This window comes from Pleurodeles waltl, chromosome 5 (assembly GCF_031143425.1).
Source record: "Pleurodeles waltl isolate 20211129_DDA chromosome 5, aPleWal1.hap1.20221129, whole genome shotgun sequence".
In the NCBI taxonomy this organism is placed as follows: Eukaryota; Metazoa; Chordata; class Amphibia; order Caudata; family Salamandridae; genus Pleurodeles; species Pleurodeles waltl.
This window is the reverse complement of record NC_090444.1, coordinates 1,796,669,255-1,796,690,060: the sequence shown is the minus strand read 5'-3', so window position 1 is coordinate 1,796,690,060 and position 20,806 is coordinate 1,796,669,255. Positions and strand designations below refer to the sequence as shown.

The following is a 20,806-nucleotide window of genomic DNA, read 5'->3' as shown; positions in this document are numbered from 1 at the left end:
TATAGTGTGTTAACAATCTGTGAAAATTGGGTTTCAGAAAACATATCCTTTGCACATCAACATGTAAAGTATACTGATATGTTTTCATTCTATTAAAATATTTTTTCATCAAACAGAAATATAAAAACTGACTTCCGCAACTACTGAAATATATTTTGAAATGTTTGCATAGTTGACTTAGTCATTTAAATGTTGTGTGTTATGGAAAACCTGACACCCTATATCCTTTTATTTTACATTCTAAGCAGTAGGTCACACAGTTCACCTTAAAGAGGCCTGGAACCCTGCAGTCAGAAGGAAAATTAATTGTAAGAAAAACTGACTTTTGACCTCTGTCTGTGAACACAGAGCAAATGTGACACAAGAAGAAGATTTAAAGGCATCTTTTATTGCCCCTCCACTTTTCAACTGAACAAAACATCTGTTCAGTGTCAACTCGCCAGAAGGGATGAGTAAGTATTAAAAATAGCTCGACCTGATCAAATAAGACTCCAGTGCGAGCAGTCCGGTGGATTTTTCGAGCCCTGTAGAAAGACTGTTGAGGTTTGAGAGGTGAGGGTGGAGCCTGATGTTAGCATGGGAAAGACCACCCCCCATTGTTTTATTAAAAATATATATTACTGCCATACAGTGGGGGTAGCAGATCAGGGTTAATTACCTCAATCTCCCCCTCAAGGGGGGGCAGAAACACTGTAAACGTTTCCCTATTTACTTGGGGGTCATGAACATGCCAATGCTGGGAAGCCCTCACCTCTTTGTATATAATTAAATATCTCTGGTGCCTAGTGGGCTTCTGCCCCCCTTTTACCCTTTCCCCGCCTCCCTCCCGGGCATATCGTCTCGTTTTACTTTCACTTTTGCTGATCGTCATTGTAAAATAAAATAAAAAAACAATCAGCCTGCTCGGGAAGCTCCCAAGCAGCCTCATGGAAAAAAGATAAAGGACTCCCTCTAGTGAAGAGCACCAGAGGAGCCTTTCAGTTCCTCCCCAGTGTCGGCCAATGGTCTACACCGGCACTTAAAAGTTTAATATTAAAATATTCAGCAGCATCTATAAGGAGTACTAAAACATTTGGTAATAATTAACCGAATTTCCAATCTTTGATCGTTACTGATTAACATCTCTCCCTAAGAAGGATCCTTCATGGATTACCCAATATGTTTCTTGATAGACTAGGCTTGGAGTGTGACTGTGCCAATAAGTGTTCTGGTTTCTTCTTACGTGCTGCTAGCACACCATTATCCTCTGCTTGCTTTGCCCAGTCTAGGGATTTGCGGAAAACTTTTGCCTTACTTTCAGCCCTTGTAAGCTGACGTATCATCTACAGGCCGCTGTTTCTGTCATACGTATGTATCTGGCAATGTAAAATAGAGCTAGTACGTCTTTTTTAAACACCCACTTAAAATTTGTTCAATTGCCACAGTGTATTGGATACTATCTTTTATTAAATTCTTTACCTTTTCTATCGAATGGCCAGTGATTTACAGAGTACCATTCTGGGACCTTTGTCATTCGCATTTAACAAAATAATAAAAGTATTCATTTTGGTTGAAATTAGTTGCCATCTTTTACCTGGTATAAGAGCTAATAGTAATTCAGAAAACTGAATACAATTGATAGCTCTGATGATTGTACAGACTAAGCATTCCTGTACCTATTTAGAGTACTAGTCCCCAATACAATTATATTAGTCATAATACCCAGTGACATTCCTATCAGATGCACAAAATAAATGGCTAATTTGTATTGTCTGTCATCATATGTCTAATCACAAATCTTGTATTGCCTACACTACACACATACAGCAGCATTCTTCTATTGTACACCCTAAAAATATATCTTCCCTTGATGCTGCAAGTTCTTAAATGGTTCCCCTAAATCAGTGCTTCTTAGGGTCCACGATACAAACTCATGGGGCCCGGAACTGTGTTTCCAATATTAAAATTCATATATTAAAATGAATAGAGTGCATACAGATAAGGAAGCCACATTGAAAATAAGAAAACATTTTTCATATTTGATTGTCAATTTAACAAAATATTTCCAAGTTTAAAATGTTGTTTAGTGTATACTTGTTTTTTTGTATTTTTTGTGTATTGTTTTGAAGTCCAAATCCTAGAAATAGGTTAGGCTGGGGCTCCCAAGCTTCTACTAATAATGTTATGAGTGTTCCTGCATTCTAATAATTATTCAATGCTGGTCCGAGGAAGTCAAAAGTTTAACAACACCTGCCCTAAATAAAGAAAAATGTTTTTAAATTGCAACAACATTTTGTGTAAAAACGTAATTTGTGCCTGTTTCTGGGTTGTGGTGCATCTCTGGCGTGTGGTGCATTTCCATTTGCTTGAGTATTTGCAATAAATTCTCTGTACCTTCTTATATTGTACCTTACATATATTGGGATGTTGCTCTGAAAGGCAGCGACCTAGACACCTTTCGAAACAGTTGAAAAATATTTGTTTCTGAAAAACAGAGGCATCTACACATGACTAACAGCCTTTTCCAAAGCCCCTCCCTGCGTATAAAAAGGAGGGGTGTTAAAGCAAAAGTCAAAGTATTTTGCTCCCCATCCTTCCACCAAAATGTGGAAACAACTATATAAATTTAGGTAGTGGGTGGTAATTAATTTGAATGTTCTTATTTTAAAAGTACACCACTTGAAATGGTTATTATTTTTTTTTGCAGTCACTATTGAGGCTAAACATGCTGATCTATCACCAAGTTCATTTACCTCATCAAATGTTTGCAGATTCATTTATAGTACTTAAGGTAACCCCAAGTATTATATGACAAACACGTTGTGTACTGCATTTGTTTTGTTCATTTTCAAGTCATACCAAGCCACAAAACAAAAATGGCATCGTCCGTGTCAGACAAGGCAGTGTATAATAGCAGACAAGAACTACTACTGACCATATCCACCTCATCCATATTAATGGATAATATAGGTAGCATAGTCTCAAATCCCCTATACAAGAGTATGTGTCAGAGGTGCACCCGAGGGTTGTGCCCCTCTCAGGGAGAGGTCAGACCCCGCCTCCAAGAGTGTGTTAGCCATTGTATGCCAATCCTGAATGTCCTCAGAACCTTTTTCATCCGTTTGCACCACAGTGAGTTGAATTTCTTCAGCTAGCAACCATTACTGGGCATCCTAATACCACAACCTTCGCTCACGACCTATTGGACTCATAAAAGATCCAACACAATATTGTTGCTAGCTATCTTCTTATTGATCGGAGAGTATGAGTCCAAGAAATGAAGCTCGCTGCCTTTCTGGATCAAAAAACAACTTGCACTGTTTTAGGAGCTGCCCATCTCATTTGGCCAATTTTGTTGGTCCATTCTCAGCTTATATATCGATTGTACTAAAGACCATTGGGTTGATGATGCAATTTTTTTTGGTTAGCTGGTGTAAAGAAAGGCAACACAGTGCAGAAGGTGACCTTGTCCAGATGGATATTCCTCTGTATTATAATATGCTATGCAATGACAAAGAAGTAGCCTTCAAAAGGGTTGAGGACCTATTCCCCCAGGACCAAACCTGCTACCACCACATTAGCACACAGAGGCCCTCATTCTGACCCTGGCGGTCGGCGGAGAGACGGCGGTCGGACCGCGAACAGACCGGCGGTATTAAAAATGGCATTCTGACCGCGGCGGTCCCCGCCGCGACCGACCGCTACTTCTCCACTCCGACCGCCGCGGCGGTCATGACCGCGGGGCTGGAGTTTGCGCACTCCGGCCCGGCGGTCGTCCCAAGACCGCCAAGGGTATTATGACCCTGCCTACCGCCGCGGTTTCTTGCGGGCGGGAACCGCCGTGCGAACCATGGCGGTAAGCACTATCGGGGCCAGGGAATTCCTTCCCTGGCACTGATAGGGGTCTCCCCCACCCCCCACTACCCACCCGAGTCCTCCCCCCACACCCTCCACCCCCCTGCCACCCCCCAGAGGTGGTACGAACCCCCTCCCCACCCCCACCCCGACATGCACATACATGTACCCCGACATGCACACACCCCCAACATGCACATATACACACCCCCTACACACACATACACAACGGGGACACATACCCGCACACATACATGCCGACATGCGCACCTGCCGAACAGCACACATTACCCATAGACACAGCAGCACCCCCCGCCCGCATACACGCACTCACACACCCCCTCTACACACTCACACGCACACCCCCATGCACGCCCACATCACACAACACCCCCCCACCCCCTCCCCTCACGGACGATCAACTTACCTTGTGCGTTGGTCCTCCGGGAGGCGACGGGAGCCATAGGGACGTGACCGCCAACAGAAGACCGCCACACAGAAATGTGGGTCGTAATTCTGTGGGCGGTGTTCTGCTGGCGTGGCGGTGGAGGTTGACCAGTCTCCACTTTCCCGCCGACCGCCAGTGTGGCTGCTGGCGGTTTTCCGGCGGAACGCTCCCAGCGGTCAGAATGCGCACAGCGGCACACCGCCGCGGTCGGCGGTCTTCACCGCGGCGGTAACTCAGCGGTCTTGCGAAAAGACCGCCAAGGTCAGAATGAGGGCCAGAGTGCCTATTCTGGATCTCTGTCAGGCTGCAACTTGTCACCACACACATTCACACAGCCTGCCTTGATCGCCAGGTCTGCTATGAAGGGTTTTGACTGTTGTGCAGGACAGTGTGGGTATTCCAAAGCCCACTACCTAGGGAGATACTGCTGTGGTATCTTTACTGTAGGTGAGGAATCTGCAGTTAGAAGTATCCATCAGAAGAACAAGGTAGTTAGCTTCTGTAATCTTTTTTCTGGCAGAAACTCTCTCAAACTGCTTATCTGCACCGCCCCTCCAACTCTCCGTGGAATAGACTTTCTTCCATCTGAAAAGGTCCCAAATTGGAGATCTGCACGCTGGCAGAATTGAACATTGTTAGGCTCTGCATCCCAGGGCACGAATGGTGTCCAGAAAGAGACTGACATCAGTGTGCATGGGTGGCCCCTAAATACAGCATGGATCGTCTCTTTCGGGGCAGAGCGGAGTTGACAAAGAGCTGCACAACGGCACCTATCAGCATGCAGGGGCTATACTGAAAAATCTTTTGATCTAGTCTGGCACCTGAGGCTATTCCGTTGGCGATGAATCTGTGGTTAGATCCACCAGAAAGAGTGTTACTGAGTGTAAGTAACATACTTGTCCTTAGTTCGTCTCCATGGTGGACAAGAGGAGTGGAAATAATGGTATCCTACTCGTTTTAAATGTTAATTATTGAGGAATCCTGGAGAATAGTTAATCTTGTGTGTATGTCTAAGGTCACGAGGATAGCACATGAGTTGTGATGGTCCTCAGAGAATCCAGAATTGGGTGTCCTCTTTTTCTGTGCAGTCTGTAATAATGAATTGTTGTGGGTACAGATGGAGAGGGAGCTGAACGATATGTGGGTGATTTGTCTTCACATTCATAACATGTGCCTGTAAACAGGCAGCCATCAGCACATCACCATCTGGATCTGAAAGATCCTGGTGCTAAATGTCTTCTTGACAACAAGTGAGTGTGGATCTTCATTGGTAAAACTACAACTTTTTTTATTAAAAAGCAGCAGGGCACTCACTCTTAAAGGTTTTTATGATTTCTTATGTGAATGTGACCATTGAATGAAACACCCTGCCTCTCTGCCATACACCTAGCAGACCTCGAAAACATGTTCTCATCATTTCCGTAGACGTGTGCACGCTTCACAAAATTGAACTGCTACAACAGACTCGTAGCATCCTGTGTCATGGAAAGCAGAATTTCAGAATAATTTCTCTACATTTTTGAAGGAATTGATTTACCTGCTGCTGTGGAATCCAGAATGCCAGATGATCCTAGAGAAAACACCAACTTCTACTGCAAAGGGGAGAGCTTCTTGCAAAGCAAAAGGGGACAGTGCTGTACTTTATCCTTTAGTCACTGGGCTTGGCCATTTGCTTTTCCTAATCTAAGCAAATTGTGAAATCTTTGTGTACAGGTTTCCTAGCTACTTGCAAAATGTAAACACACTATGAGACTGCATTGAAGAAGGAACTGGTTTAGGACTTGTCACTGGGCACCTGGAAATATTTTAATATGTGTCTTGGACCATTTCTCAGCCTTTATTTATCATCTGGTTGGGTTGGAATCCATATGAAATTCCCCAAGCCTCCAGCTGTAGGAATACTAAATGGCAGTGCGTCTCTGCAAAATCATGTTGAGAAAATGTGTTTGATAGTTTGCTCCACTGAAGTTTGAACAGCTGGGCTACCTGTATTTATTCATATTCCTCTTGAACACGTGAAGTGATGTGGAACTCTTCCTTCGCCTTTCTGATGCTGAGAAACCTCTATCGTCACATGTCTCAGATTTTGTATGGGCAACACAGACTTCAAGGAGTCTTTTAGTTATTTCTGTAGCCCTAACATGGGAAAGTATGTTAGAGCAGGAGGCTGCTTGAATATGTCTATGTTAAAACACTCCTTTCTAAGGCATGATCTATCACCTGTGTTACACCTCAGTGGCAGGCTTTTGCCACGCAGGGCAAGGTCACGTTTCATTTTTTTTATTTTTTATTTGAGGTGCAACTTTGCCTATACAGTGTTAATATGTAAAAATTACAAAATAGTGATGCAATACTGCCTCAATATGGCATCATTTGCCTTGTCTTGTAAATAACTTGGTCTTCCCCTGACACATAATTACAGGGACACTTCTCATGGGATGATGACATATGTTTTACAAATAGCTAAGCAGATATTTGTCTAGAAACCCATTCAAAAAAACAGAGTCACAATGAGGTTTCAAAGCATAATATTTATCAGAATACTGCAGCGTGGGGCCAGACTCAGCCGGTTAACCCTCCCAAATCAACTTTGCAGAGGTTTTTATACCTTTCAACACATTTACCCATATTAACACAGCCATTAGGGGCATCTCCCTGGTGTAAGGTGATGACAGTTAAAAAACACTTTGTCTAGTCAAAATGGTCAACAAACTTCAAACTATATTTGAAAATGATATTGCAAAATGCATTTGTAGCAAAACCAGCAGAATGATACATAAAGATATAACTTGTGATTTCTGTTTTTTCTCAAGCCTCACAATTTCAGCAAAACAGGTCAGCCGTCCCATGGACGTTTCGCAAGCTCCTTTTATTAAGTGTCATATACAGGCTCAAAAGAACATGGCATCTACCTTCCCTCCTCTGAAACTTAATAATGTCACTTCCATTTCTGTTGCCAGTAATTTCTGTGTCACCTGTTCAGTGGTTGGTTAAACATAACTTGTCCTTGGTGTCTGTCAGATCACACTCATCTCTGTATATTGACCAAGTGTCTGTTTTGGTTTAAACATCGACTGGGTTGTAGAGGCAATAGACTGTGCTACAGCATTTATTATACACAGCAGAATGAGGATGCCAAGTCCTATCAGGACAGCTTCCAATATCCCTGTTCCCAATCCTCCTAACCATCCAGCCAAGGATTCCCAAAACCCCCATCTCTCAGATCTTTAGCCCTTCTTCTGACATCATTAATCTTTTTTATTGCCTGGTCAATATTCTTACTGTTGTCACGGATGTACACACAACTCATCTCTTTAATCATTTTACAGATTCTGCCTTCCCATGCCAATAAAATGTTTAGTGTCATGCAGTTTTGGATAACAAAGCTTCTGATAGCTACCATCTCATCTGTAATATTTCCCAAAGGCCAAGATCTTCAATTAAGGTGATCAATCCATTTACTCTGATACTGTTTTGTGCTACTCCAAAAGGGGGAAGCATATTCCCATAACTATGTATATGACTATTCCGCTTTTCTCTTTGGTCTCACCCAAGTGGTGGGTTGATGACCTACATAGATTATTCTGGGCATGACAAAAGATGAGTAGTAACTAACAGGCCATGATAGCAATAGGCCATCCACAAACAACATACCATTGTATTCCATAGGATATCTCCAGTAGTGTTCCTTTGTGCTTTAAAACATCTAATACCTTTGGCCTACAACCTGAGGCTCTAGTTTTAAAGAAGGTACTAACTGTTTTCTGTTGTTGCAGTAGAATTGTTAACATTTGCAAACCATATCCTTTTATCCCTATCATGAATAATTAGCTGTAGTTCCTGTGGTCTATACTCTGTAATGGCCTGAATGCTCTTATTTCACGCATTCTCAGGATTTCATTGTTCAGTGAACCTGGAATAACTCTCTGTCCCATTCATCAGTTCATACAGGAAAACACAGCTCACACCTTTACTTAGCAGAACTACCCCATATGTAATTCCTTCCTTGGAACTGGCCAGTAGATTTTTGCAAACATAACATTGTTGTATGTTCATCACTAATACATTATTTTCCCAGCAATTGTACATAGTAATTTTCCTCATATATATGTTGTAGTCTAGACCAATCTTCAGCTGTATTCAAAGTGGCAGATTAGTTCTGTAAATCCAGTGATTCATTCAGAGCTCCCTGTTTGCCTTCCACCCCGAGAACTCCGATATGTTCCCAAAAGACAGTCAATAGCACAGTCACAAATGTTGCTGGTACAAACGTGCACAGCACTGCCATCATCCGAGGCCATCTCCTAACATGTCTTTCCCTAGTCTCAGCCATCAAGCCCCGAGAGTTCAAACCAATACCTCATGGGCACTTATATAGCATGCTCTTGTTAATGCAAATAGTCCTGCTTCTTGTGTGCTTCTGATGGTCAAACAAGACCCGTCAGCAGGTTTATATGCAATACAAACAGCATGTGAGGCTTGTAATGTTCCCTGGTGGTGCCTCAGACTGGAGCCATCAACATCTAAAAGTGGGGTATCTTGCAGATCAGGTCACACATTCATATGGTATTCAGTGGCCAGTATGTAATCATTGAAAGCATCATCATCCAGTAACCGATTGTGTTTTGTTGGTAGTAGTGTGGCAGGGTTCAGAGGTGGTACAGTGCTTTATAGTAATGTGTTGTGGAATCGAAATGAATTCATTGCGTGTTAACCTGGCATTAGTGGGGTGCTGCATTATTTCAGGTTTGCCTTTAGACAAAGGTTGTTCCTTTACTTTTGTGGTATGAAAGATGGCTGGGGAGTTGGTATTGCATACTTAATACTTGCTGTTTCTAGAGGATGGAGCACTCAAATGCTTCATCAGTTTCTTCTTTCCTGCTTTCAATGAACTCAGCACAAACAAGTTCCCGTCTAATACTTCCCATAGACTACTGAACAATCCATCTAATTCAAGAAGGTATATTAAGCTCAAATGGCAGTGTACTCCTTTGCCTTGAAAATATGTTTTAAAGGAACTTGCAAGGGATTTGTTCAGACAGACAGAAACCTTTGTGTTTCTATCAAAATCTATTCCTCCATGTGAAAGTAAGCCTACATGCAAAGGCAAGAAACTGTGTCTAATAAAGGCTGCCTTGATTTGTCCCTCCTGGGCATGTAACAGATGGTGGCTGCAGGCATCCTAGATGAGTTGCAACATTCCCACTATCTAGTTCCTGTCACATTGACTGGTTTTGTAGGATGTCTGCTGATCAGCCAAGAGACGTGCTTGTGTAGCTCTCTATTTCTCCCCTGTGGACCCTGTAGGTAATAAGGTATTGCAGTCTCCTTCTGATGACATAATACAAAAAATGTAAGCATATATTGAGGGACGAGGAACCCTTGCTTCCAGAGCTACTGACCTGAGTTTGGACGCACTTATGGAGTAAACTCTGCTCATTTAATGTGGACCGGGTGGTAATGTTTTTCTTCCTGTTTTGCATAGCATCTGTAATTTACTGCACCAGAACAGATTGATTAGGACATTTGTAGGGTGGCTTGCTGAATTGATTGGTATGAGCGACAATTATGAGATGTACATCACTTCAGAACTACTTATTATTATCAGTAATGTATAACGTGTTCACTAACATATTAACTCGTTTCTGTGATCCTCTCTCCGAACAGATTATGAATGTACGAAGAAAGTAAAGAAAGAGAAGCATACAGCCCATAATGGACAGCCTAGGACGTACCCACGACAGAAGGCTGCAAAAAATAGTGTGACTGGGATACCAAGTGATGGACCATCCACACCTGTTGAGGCTGAGAAGAGCTTACAAGACTCCAAATCACTACCCCCCAAAAAGCCATTTGCATGTACTGAGTGTGAAAAATCATTTAGTCATCTCGGAAACTTAAGCAGGCACAAACACATACACAAAGGCGCTAAACCGTTCACATGCCCTGAGTGTGGGAAGAGTTTCAGCGATTCCTCATCCCGGCACAGGCACCTAAAAATACACACAGGAGAGAAACCATTTACATGTGCAGAGTGTGGGAAAAGTTTCAGAACATCATCAAACCTGCGGACCCACCAACAAATACATACAGATGAAAAACTGTATTCATGCACTGAATGTGGGAAAAGTTTCAGAGACTTATCATACCTACACAGCCACCATAAAATACACACAGGAGAGAAACCATACACTTGTGCTGAATGTGGGAAGAGTTTCAGGCACTCATCCTCCCTTGTGAGCCACCAAAAGATTCACAAAGGAGAGAAATCTCATCCCTGTGATCAGTGTGAAAGGAGTTTTAGGACCTCATCAAACCTACACATCCACCAACGAATACACACAGGAGAGAAACCATATCCCTGCACTGTGTGTGGGAAGAATTTTAGATACTCATCACAACTGCACAGTCATAATAGAATACACACAGGAGAAAAACCATATCCATGCGCTGAGTGTGGGAAAAATTTCAGAGACTCTTCACAGCTGCAGAGACATCAAAAGACACACACAGTCAATGGATCCAACCCATGTACTGAGTGTGGAAATAATGGGACTGATAAGTCAGTTGTATGTGAGCATCAGCAAACGTCCAAAGAAGAAAAACCATATGCATGCTTCGAGTGTGGCAAGGCATTCCTCTATCTATCATCTTTAACTATTCATCAAAAGTCACACACATTAGAGAAACCTTATACTTGTACTGAGTGTGGGAAGAGTTTCAGGGACTGGACACATCTGAAAATGCATCAGATAATACACACAAGAGTGGATCCATACACTTGTACAGACTGCGGAAGGACATTTAGTAAAATGGTGTACTTCAATAGGCACAGACGATCACACACAGGAGCTAAGTTATTCCCATGTGCGGAGTGTGGGAAGAGTTTTAGTGATGCATCATGCCTGATCAGGCATAGAAAATTACACACCGGAGAAAAACCGTACCCTTGTTCTGAATGTGACAAGCGCTTCAGAGACTTTTCCAAACTGCAGAGTCATCTAAGAATCCACACAGGAGAGCGGCCATTTGAATGTAGTGATTGTGGGAAGAAGTTTGTTGATGCTTCTCAGTTGCACAGGCATGAACGGACACACATGAGAGTAATAGTTGTTTAAGTATTAAATGGAAATAGATCGGTTTATGAATCTGTTTTGTGCAAACATCAGCTAATACACTCAGAAGAAAAGCAAACCCATGTCTGACCAGTTACCACGAAAACCTGAGAAGCACATCATCTGTGCCAGGGCGTTTTGAAATCTCATAATTACTGTGCAGATGTGAGAAAATGCACAATAGAGAACCCCTTCCAGGTCGCCCATGTGAATAGTGGCTCACCCAAGAAGTCACCAACAAACATCAGAAAGTTACGCTTGTGTCTGGGCTTTGTGTCTTTGCTCCATGGGGCTTGTTGCAATGGATTTGTTACCAAACGTCAGTGAATTGAACCCACCTTTATGTATGAATATAAAAAAAACATAAAGGATGCCCACTGCTTGCTTGCCTTTCACCATAGGAATTGTTGCATTAACAGCAGCCGCAGCAGAAAACTAAGGCTTTTTTTTTTTTTGCTTAGTAACGCATTGTGGCTGCTAACGATCCCACCACAGCGGAGCAAGTATAAAAATGACTCGTGTAATGATATCCAAAAGGCAGGATATTATTATGTTTACATTTCAAAGATAATGTAGGCCTAATGTTCTCCTCTTTCAGCAGGGAAGGTGGAAGCCAGCACCAGCTTGAAGCCTGAAAGCCTAAAATAAAAAGGGGTAAATTGGAACTATTTTGAAGGACACTACAAGAAAACCTGAAGTAGTTAACTGATAGTATCATTCAACCTATTGTACGATCTGTTTCGATTTAGAAAAGAGAAAGAACACTTTGACTAGGCAGCTTGGAGTGCATACAATAGGAAGCAGAGCTCGACTGAGAAATGGATAGGGTTTCAAAGGACAAGAGGAAAATGTTAAGAACTGAAGCAGAGAGGAAGCAGTCAGTACAGTGACTGAAAAGAAGTGAAAGAAATCACATGATAGTCTCAAAATGTTCTGAAGAAAACACCGGTGATCCCCGAATGCAGTTCTTATGGTCGTAGAAGACGGAATATTAATATTGAAATACTAAAATTGACAAAACTAGGAGACACAGAGAACAAGAAACATACTATCCAGTAAGACACAGCCAGTCCAGTGACTAGAGAAACAATGTATGCAGTACCAAAGACACATTAAATGGTGCCAGGGAGCCAAAGCAGCTATGCAAGCAAGGAAGTCCATGAAAATACAATGATTTAAAAACGGCCAGATATATACCACAAGAACAGAATTCTCGTACGATGGAAGACAACATACAATATATGTATGGAGATAGACCACTCTGTACCAGCAGCAGAGACGCTGAGCAGAGATGAAGAACGTTAAGAACATATTTAGCAGAACTAGTATGTCAAATAAGGCACCAAAAGGCCAAAGATTAAATCAAGTTTTTACATTTGTTAAACAGATAATTTATCATCAGGAAAGTAAAAGTAACACACAAGAAAGGTGGAAGGCATCCAATAAGTGGAGGGCAAAGTAGTCACAAACCTGGCATTCCAAACAAAGCTTTCCTATCAAATTGTAATCAGAAAGAAGGACTCCATAGTTGTGAAATTCTAAAATTATAAACATAAGAGCTTGAATCAGTGTCTGAGACCATTGAGCCAAGATGGCTGCACTTTTAAGTAGCCCCCACTAGCTCATGAAAATTGTGCCGACATCTTCTCCTTTGGTTTGTTGTGAATGATCCATACTGTTTATAGTGGGTTGCTTAGGACCTCCTTCGTCTGCTCTGCCACAACAACATCCCCAATTTTGCATCTTTCCGGTGCACATACTCTGGCTTTTGGTTCCTCTGGGGGGTGCCTTTGCTGTCTTTGACCTTGAAGGCTAATTATCATGAACACTACTTGGTGATGGGCCCTACTAGTCCAGTGTAACCTATATGGCGAGAGACACTGCAAACCCTCTTCCTTCCAGACATTTCCTGCCTCTGAATTTAGCCAAGTGTGGTGGCACTAACTGGTTCATATTCAGTTATTCTAAATACAACTAATTTACATAGTGGTTATCCTTAAAATATGCCATCATTTTCTGTTCCTGTGCTGGGCACTCCTGCTTTAAAATGTGTTGATTTCTGACACAACCTTTGCATTCATTTCAGTACATGCATCACAACCACCTGCCCCTGCACACAGGCATCTTGCCCAGATTCCACCCAGATGTGGGTGAGCATGGGTTAAACAAAGAGCTAGAGCTGAGTGCTACTATGGACACTGACCCCGCCCAAAAAAATTAGCAACTATGTTTACTGAGGCATTTCACTGTTACAGTTACTACTTGGGTATATTCAGGAAACTTTAAAAAAATCAGAAAAAGACTGCCCATTCTTTCAGCCCTCCAATCTCCTTCATAAAGCTAACTTATTTTTAAAAAGCCTCCCTTAATTCCCTTATAATTAATTGCTAATACAGTTGTTATGCTTGTTGATGCCAATCTTATAGTTTGGCCATGGCCTCTTCAGTCGGTGGTCCTTCATTTTCCAACATCCCTGTCTGCAAGTATGTTTATGGTTGCCCCAGGTTTCCATAAATCTGAAAGGCTGCACCTTCCCACAATAGTATCACTCAGCATGCTAACCTGTATATCATTCTCACTGTCATTTTAGCCATGTAACTAACTACCTGCAATTTCTAGCATGTCGAACTGTATAGGCTTAAGCATACATAATTCTGACTCTGCCATTGATGGTACTATACAACTCTAGCCATGTAGATTAAATCATAGCGTTTTTACTTCTGCAAGAACATATGGTCAAGAATATATAATCAACATCGTAGCTTCAGAACTGATCTTGCCCTTCTAAACCACTTTGAGGGGTATCCGCAACACTCTATTGAATATTTTCTGCTTTAACATATGTACTTCCTCTGCCTGGAGTCTTGATGTGCAGTCAAAACATTTACATGACTATTACCATCTTTTTTGTAGAAAGGCCAAAATGTAGGCAAGATAATGCAGGAGATCAAAAAGTTAAAACTAAATTAAAGTAGATCCAGAACTCGCTCCTGAAAACACTATCTTTAATCACAGCATTTTCTCTTTCATTATTCTGTTATGTGAATTCCAGAGGATCATTGTTTCTGTGCTCTTATGTTATATATATTATCTTAACGTCTTGGGAGGTTTCAGGAAGTGCTTGGGCTGGAGACTTAACCCTGACCTCACATTCACCCCCGTCCTAACAGTATTTTTTCTCTTTCCACTGCCTTTATTGTGGAGATTGGTCGATTGTTTAAAGTCATGTGCCACTCTCGACAACTGCACTTAATGGCACCATTCATGTGTCTGGATTCCAACCAGCGCTGGTCAAGCTACCGGATCCATCACCCAACCTCCAGTTAGTTCCTCAAGAATTATATATTCTCGTGACCCACTCCTTGATTACATCCCCTGCCATGTCGCCACAGTTTTTACATCCTGTATGAGCCTTCTTCATGTTTCTCATATTTCCTTTGTTCTCACATTTCTGCACCACCATGCCTCACTGTGGAGAGTTTTTTTGGCTTGCTAACCTTCTAGACCCTGCTTTTGTTTGCACTAATAATGCTCATTCTTTAGTACATCTTCTGAGGCTCTACTATTCTCCAACATTGTTGATTCCACAATCGCTCCTGAATATTTCAAATGCTGTCTTATCAACGTATGTTCTTTAAAAAACTCATGCTTTGGACATTCATGATTATACCCTCTGCCATCATGCAAATGCCGTTTTTATTAGTGAGTCTTGAATTTATTAGACATCTGCCCCTGATTTTGCCTTTGCGGCTCTTCCAATATACTGCTGTCTCCACTGCCCCTACTTTTGTAGTTCTGGTGGTGGGCTGGCTGTAATCTGAAAACAATATATGGTATCTTTCATCAACCATGACTCCTTTGCTCACATTGAACTCTGTGGACTCAAAGTCACGCTCTCTTTTCCATCCTCTAGCATTTGGTTTACTCGTTTATAACCCACAAAATTCTGGAAATGCGTTGGTTTCATCAGTTACACCAGTCCTGCGTTTTTCCTCTCTACTTTGGTTTAGTCATTTCCCATCGGTCCTGTTTTTTGCCCCCTCTAGAGCTATGAATCTGCTAAGGTGCCCATTGTGGATGATTGTCAGCTCATTGTGGACCTGGGTGGCATTGCTGCTTTGGTCCTTTTAAAAATGTCATCGGCGTTAGATGTGGTTTGCCATCATACTCTTGTCCAAGTTCTCTCACATGGGGTCACTTTGACCTGAATCACCTATCTTGATAATTGTTCACATTCAAGTCTTCCTTCCTCCCTTTGTTTCATGTTGCCTCTCGAGGTTCTTCTCTTAATCCAACCCTCGTCAGCATTTGTGTGACCCCTCTTGCTTCTCTCATTCTATCTCACAGTGTCTCCTCCAGTATACATTGCCATACACACAATAGTTCATTTAATGTGATTTGTCAATACCTGATTCCAATGGTAAACTCTCCTCATGTCTATTAGATATTGTGGCTGGCTGGGTCAAAGTTACCTGAAAAGTAACATTGAAATAACATATATATTAGCAGTTGGCAAATATGTCTCCAACTGTTCTGATCCCTGGTGGCCTCCAGGACTCAACCCTGCTCCCATACCTGTTAAATATGACAGGAATCTCGGTTTTTATTCTTATAAATCACTTTTCCCTCCGCTTGCCTTTCCTCTTTCTGTTTTCATTATCTGTATTTGCTTTGTAAAATCTTACTTTTCTTCCACTTTCTACCTAACAATTTATGCATTACATTAATGCTCATGTTCTCCTCTCATCATCTCAGAGATTGTGCACATTCCTTTAGTCCAGCTTGCATATCATCAAGCTCTTGTTACTTCTTTGATTGATAGCGTATATTTACAGTGCTCTCCCACTCTCTCTTCATGTGATAGATGGGTATGTCATGTTTTGTGAGGATCAAAAACCTTTCCTTTCTCTACCCCCCCTTAATTTATTGTATTCTTATTCTGCTACACACCCATTGCAAGGATGCTTTTTTGGTTGGGAGAGTGCTGTACACGTTACTACTCATCACCAGAAAGACTTCTCGTATACTGTAATTATCGACTTTAATTTCAAGTAGGATGGTGCATCACACTGGTGCCCATCCCCCGTGGATATAATTTCTGATACTGGTTGATTATTTTATCTGCAGTCCATTTATAAATATATTAATTCACCATTTTTGCAAAGAGGAGGCTGTGTTTAACAGGAAGATCAGTCTGTATGAGGCTGGAACAATTCTAGACTCTTGTAAATTGAGCATATCACCACCTTCTCCTTCATCCCCATTCATTTCGTGACTAAGCACAAGAAACTGCTGCATGGATCACTGCCCCAGTTCCACTTGGGTAGGATGGAGAAGAAGAGGTTGATCAGGAGATGTTTAATCATTCTTCTAAATTAATTACCTTGTGTTTATGTATGGTGGAAGTGCATAGACTAAAGACTGTTGCACAAGAAAATAGAGATGATTTCAGAAGATAGTCACAACCCTGAATCCATAGCAGACTGGTACAAATTCTACAGTAGAGCTCTGGGTATTCCAGATATTGGCACTTGCACGCATATGTGCTCACTACAAATGCACAAAACAAACAAATGCTCCGAAAAGGAATATACATAAATTTGTCTGTGTTTCAAAGCTAGTTGAATGCTTTATAGTTCTACAGCTAAACTATTCATAATTAAATGGAAATTAGATCACCTAGGAAGTTCTGCCACCTAAATAAGATGCCATTTGTCACTAAAGATACAGTTATTAGATAGAGTAATCCCAAAACAAAATACCATACTGCCTCACTTTACATCCCAGGTTTCAGCACTTTTAAATGGTTAGTCTCCCTCACGCTCAAGTATACAAATATTTTTGTCTGTCTTGGAGTTGATGCCAGCACGTTCACTGATCATTGATCCACGGAGCGTATCTCTCCAGTAAATCATTATGGCATTTGTGCATGATCCCATCTATCTGAAAAGCTAATTGGAGTGCTCCCAGTGGGATTTGAAATTAATGACTGGGTGAAATATTTCAGTGTACTTTGTATGATAATTAAGGCTAAGGATGTCAACAGAAACGGAAAAGGTATTCAGTTTTAGAAGCACATTTTGGCCTCAGAGTTAGTCATTTTCCTGTCTTGATATAGAAAAGCACACAAATTATAGAGGCAGTGATAAAGATAACGGGGCAAAGATCATCATCATGTACCCGCCGATACATCCAAATCACTAAAAATTGAGGCCCAAAATTACAGAGTTTGCGTCTGATTTGAATTATTTTTTTAACACAGCCCCAGTGCAAAGTCCTCTGCTAGGATTTATCAACCAACACAACTCGCAATCAATGTTGGTTTGTAACAAAAAGTAATGCAGTGCCGTGTGCATCAGGGAGGCACTCCCATCCACCCATGAATTTTGAACAAATACATATCTACAAAGACTTGTAGAAATGGATTTACGCACCAATACTGAGCCGACCTAAGGCTGGTGTGACAAGGAGAAATATCTTTATTTCTCCTCTTTTTTTCCCTCTTTGAATGTGTGCTGCATTCTGCATAGATAGAGGAAATAGCTTTAAGGCATGGTTTCTGTGCAGGAAGGAATCCCTATCCTGTACAAAAACTATACAGACCACAACACAGACACCCTTGCACTATTTCAAGAGTGCCTGTGTTGGTTCATTGCTCCACAAAGTGTACCACTGAATGGAGAGACCACAACTGCGCCATTTCTTTGTAGATATGGTGCTCTTCTACTATCTTGTATACGCAACCCAGTGACTTTGCTTGCTGCCCTGTGTTCCATGAGCTCTTAGTATATCTGAGCCTACGTCTGATCCAGGCCTGTGCCTGAAAACACATCTTACATTGAAGACACCGCCAGAAGAAGGTCACCAAATTACTCCTAAAGTAGCAAATTGTTGGGCTTATTTAAAGGGACAAAAATCCTGGTACCAGTCCAGCTGAAGACCAACTGATACACATGGATGTCCTGGCCAAAATAGCTCATTAAGTGCACAGTCCTGGTTATTTTTGATGAATGTGTATCATTTGCACAAGGACAAGCTGATGGAAACTGAGAAGTCTACAACTCTTAACCACTTTTCTGGCTACCCAAATAGGAGCAACTGGTGAACACTGCAGCCCTTCAAAGGTGCATTGTGTCCCAGTGGTAATACTGCTAGAAAATAACGCCTTGAGGGGTTCCCCAAGATGCTATATTAGTGTAAATCCATACAGTCTGAATTGGTATGTCTCACAGGAACATCCTGAGCCCATCTTCTAGCCTAATAGATACATATACTTGTTGGTGCCTGAATAAGGATTATAATCTGGCACAAACTGCTCACAGTGGAAATTTTGCCTGCACTATTGTTATTTGGTAAAACAGAGCAAATGCACAAATATTTCGCAACCCAAGTTTGTCTACTTTAGAATGGGGAATAACCCCTCCATTAAAGATGTTATCCACAATTTCGAGGTGTTCACATCATCATGGGATGCTATTGTGCAGCCAGTAAATCTTGACATCCGTGCAGTGTCTATTACCATCCAGAACTGGGGCCCTGGTCTTAATTCCTTTGATGTCTGAATTGGAGAACTTCCTTGCATAGCCCACCACGTGACACTTGTAAAGTCAAAAAGCCCGTTAGTTTTCATATTTATTAATTTAGACTCTTGTGGGTTGATCAGGATTTCCATGTGGCACTTAAGCTTGAAAGTAAATGAGATCTAGTTGCCATCCAGTAATCACGATCCGCACCCTTAATACTATGCAACACACATAGACAACATCAACAGATACCAACCCTACACAGGTTTGAACAGCAAGTTGCAAAATCCCCTTTGCCCACAGGGAAATATCTCACCCAGTCTGCATCATGCTTTATTTTTTTTCTGTTGGAACTGACACACTTAGGTATGTATTCAGACACAGATGTGAAGAAGAGCCCTGTTGTAGCAATCTAATGATTGGGTAGTGATTATTGAATCTAATGTGGAATGTCCTGGGCTCTCTAATGAACAGATTCACTAAAGACAGTAGTGGAAAGAATAGAACTGTATGAAGATGTACCACGGATAGCATGAAGACATTTCACCAAACCCACCAAGATGAAGAGAAGAAACTGCTGCTCAAAGTTGTTTCGCTCCAGTTGTGGGGCCTCAGTGCTATTTCTTCATAAGATAGCCAGAAAACCAGACACAGCTAATAGGGTGCACTTGAATCAAGCGCACACTTACTAGAAAGCACTAAACATATTCTTTTGAAATGTGCATTCGTCAGATACGGCATGTATACATTAGGAGAAGGTTCAACCTTTGGCCTACCCCATTTGTTACAGATCTCAGAATGGCGGTAATAGGCAAAAGCAAATATTCTTATACTTGATCTATTGTGTCTAATTGTCTGTTATTTAAATTGGGATGGCTAAATAATCTTTTATGCAATAAAGAAATTAAGTGATAATGTAGCTCTTTGCTTATATAGTATCTAACATTTTACTTTGCAGAATTGATGCTTTTGTACAGTGTTCTCATAATGAAATGTTAGGTAGGTTTGCTCATATCAAATTGCATGAAGATGAATCTACATCGTTTTGTATAGGTAGAAATCAGTTTCTCATGTTATAAAATTATTGTTTTTAGATGTTGTATTGAGATGTAAGTGTGCAATGTCTTGCGAGTTTCATGAATACTCTTCTAAGTAAATGCTTTAAAGGCTCTATAATACTGTACGGTTTTATACCAAAACCACACAATAAAGAGGTTACACCATAAGCGACTTTGTGTAACTAATGATAAAGAGGGGCTAACCATCGGCACAATAGAGGAAGTATTGGAAAAGAACCAAAGAATGATGCGGTCTAGTGGGTGGAGGGGTGTGCAAAGAAGCCACTCTTTTAGACTATTGGCTACCGCTGGATGTCTTTACTTCAGTGTGGCATTTATAAATGCTGGTTTTTCTAACTCATTCCTCGTGACATCTCACTTGTGAGCAGTGAGTCTGACCCTTCCTGAAGCACTCCGATTGTCATTGTTCTCAAGCGTTCTCATGCATTGAAATGCTGTCCCTGTTTGAGATTTACATTGCAATTTATTGGACTGGGTCATTATTTTGGAGGATCGTGAAAGGGCATACCTAGTTTTTTTTTGGTCTCGCCTACTAGGTAGTTTTTAGCTTTTACAAAGACCTATTGTGGTCTATACCAAGAACGTGGAGCATTTCCTCTTTTCAATCTCGTTGATTGGTTGGCATCACTGCTTCCACTGCTTGCTTTTTATGCACTACTTTTTTCTTTTGTGTGAAGCACTCCTTTAAAGTGCATGTGCCTTTGAGCCATCTCCCTCATCTACGTCTCTTCCCCTGCACTCTGTGCTGCTCTCTGTTGTCCGACTGCTCTCCTTGCTATCCTTCTCTCTCTGTTGTTTCCCCTAGCT

General features: G+C 41.5%; 1 protein-coding gene across 1 annotated transcript in view; it reads left to right on the top strand.

Annotated features, from left to right (window-relative positions):
- LOC138296796 (oocyte zinc finger protein XlCOF6-like) overlaps window positions 1-20,146 on the top strand; it is a 69,643-nt gene extending 49,497 nt beyond the window's left edge. Inside the window, exon 3 of the mRNA XM_069236237.1 lies at window positions 9,950-20,146. Coding sequence (XP_069092338.1) covers window positions 9,950-11,400 — 1,451 coding nt within the window. The 3' untranslated portion in view covers window positions 11,401-20,146. The remainder of the gene's footprint in view (window positions 1-9,949) is intronic.
- Window positions 20,147-20,806: the final 660 nt, after the last annotated feature.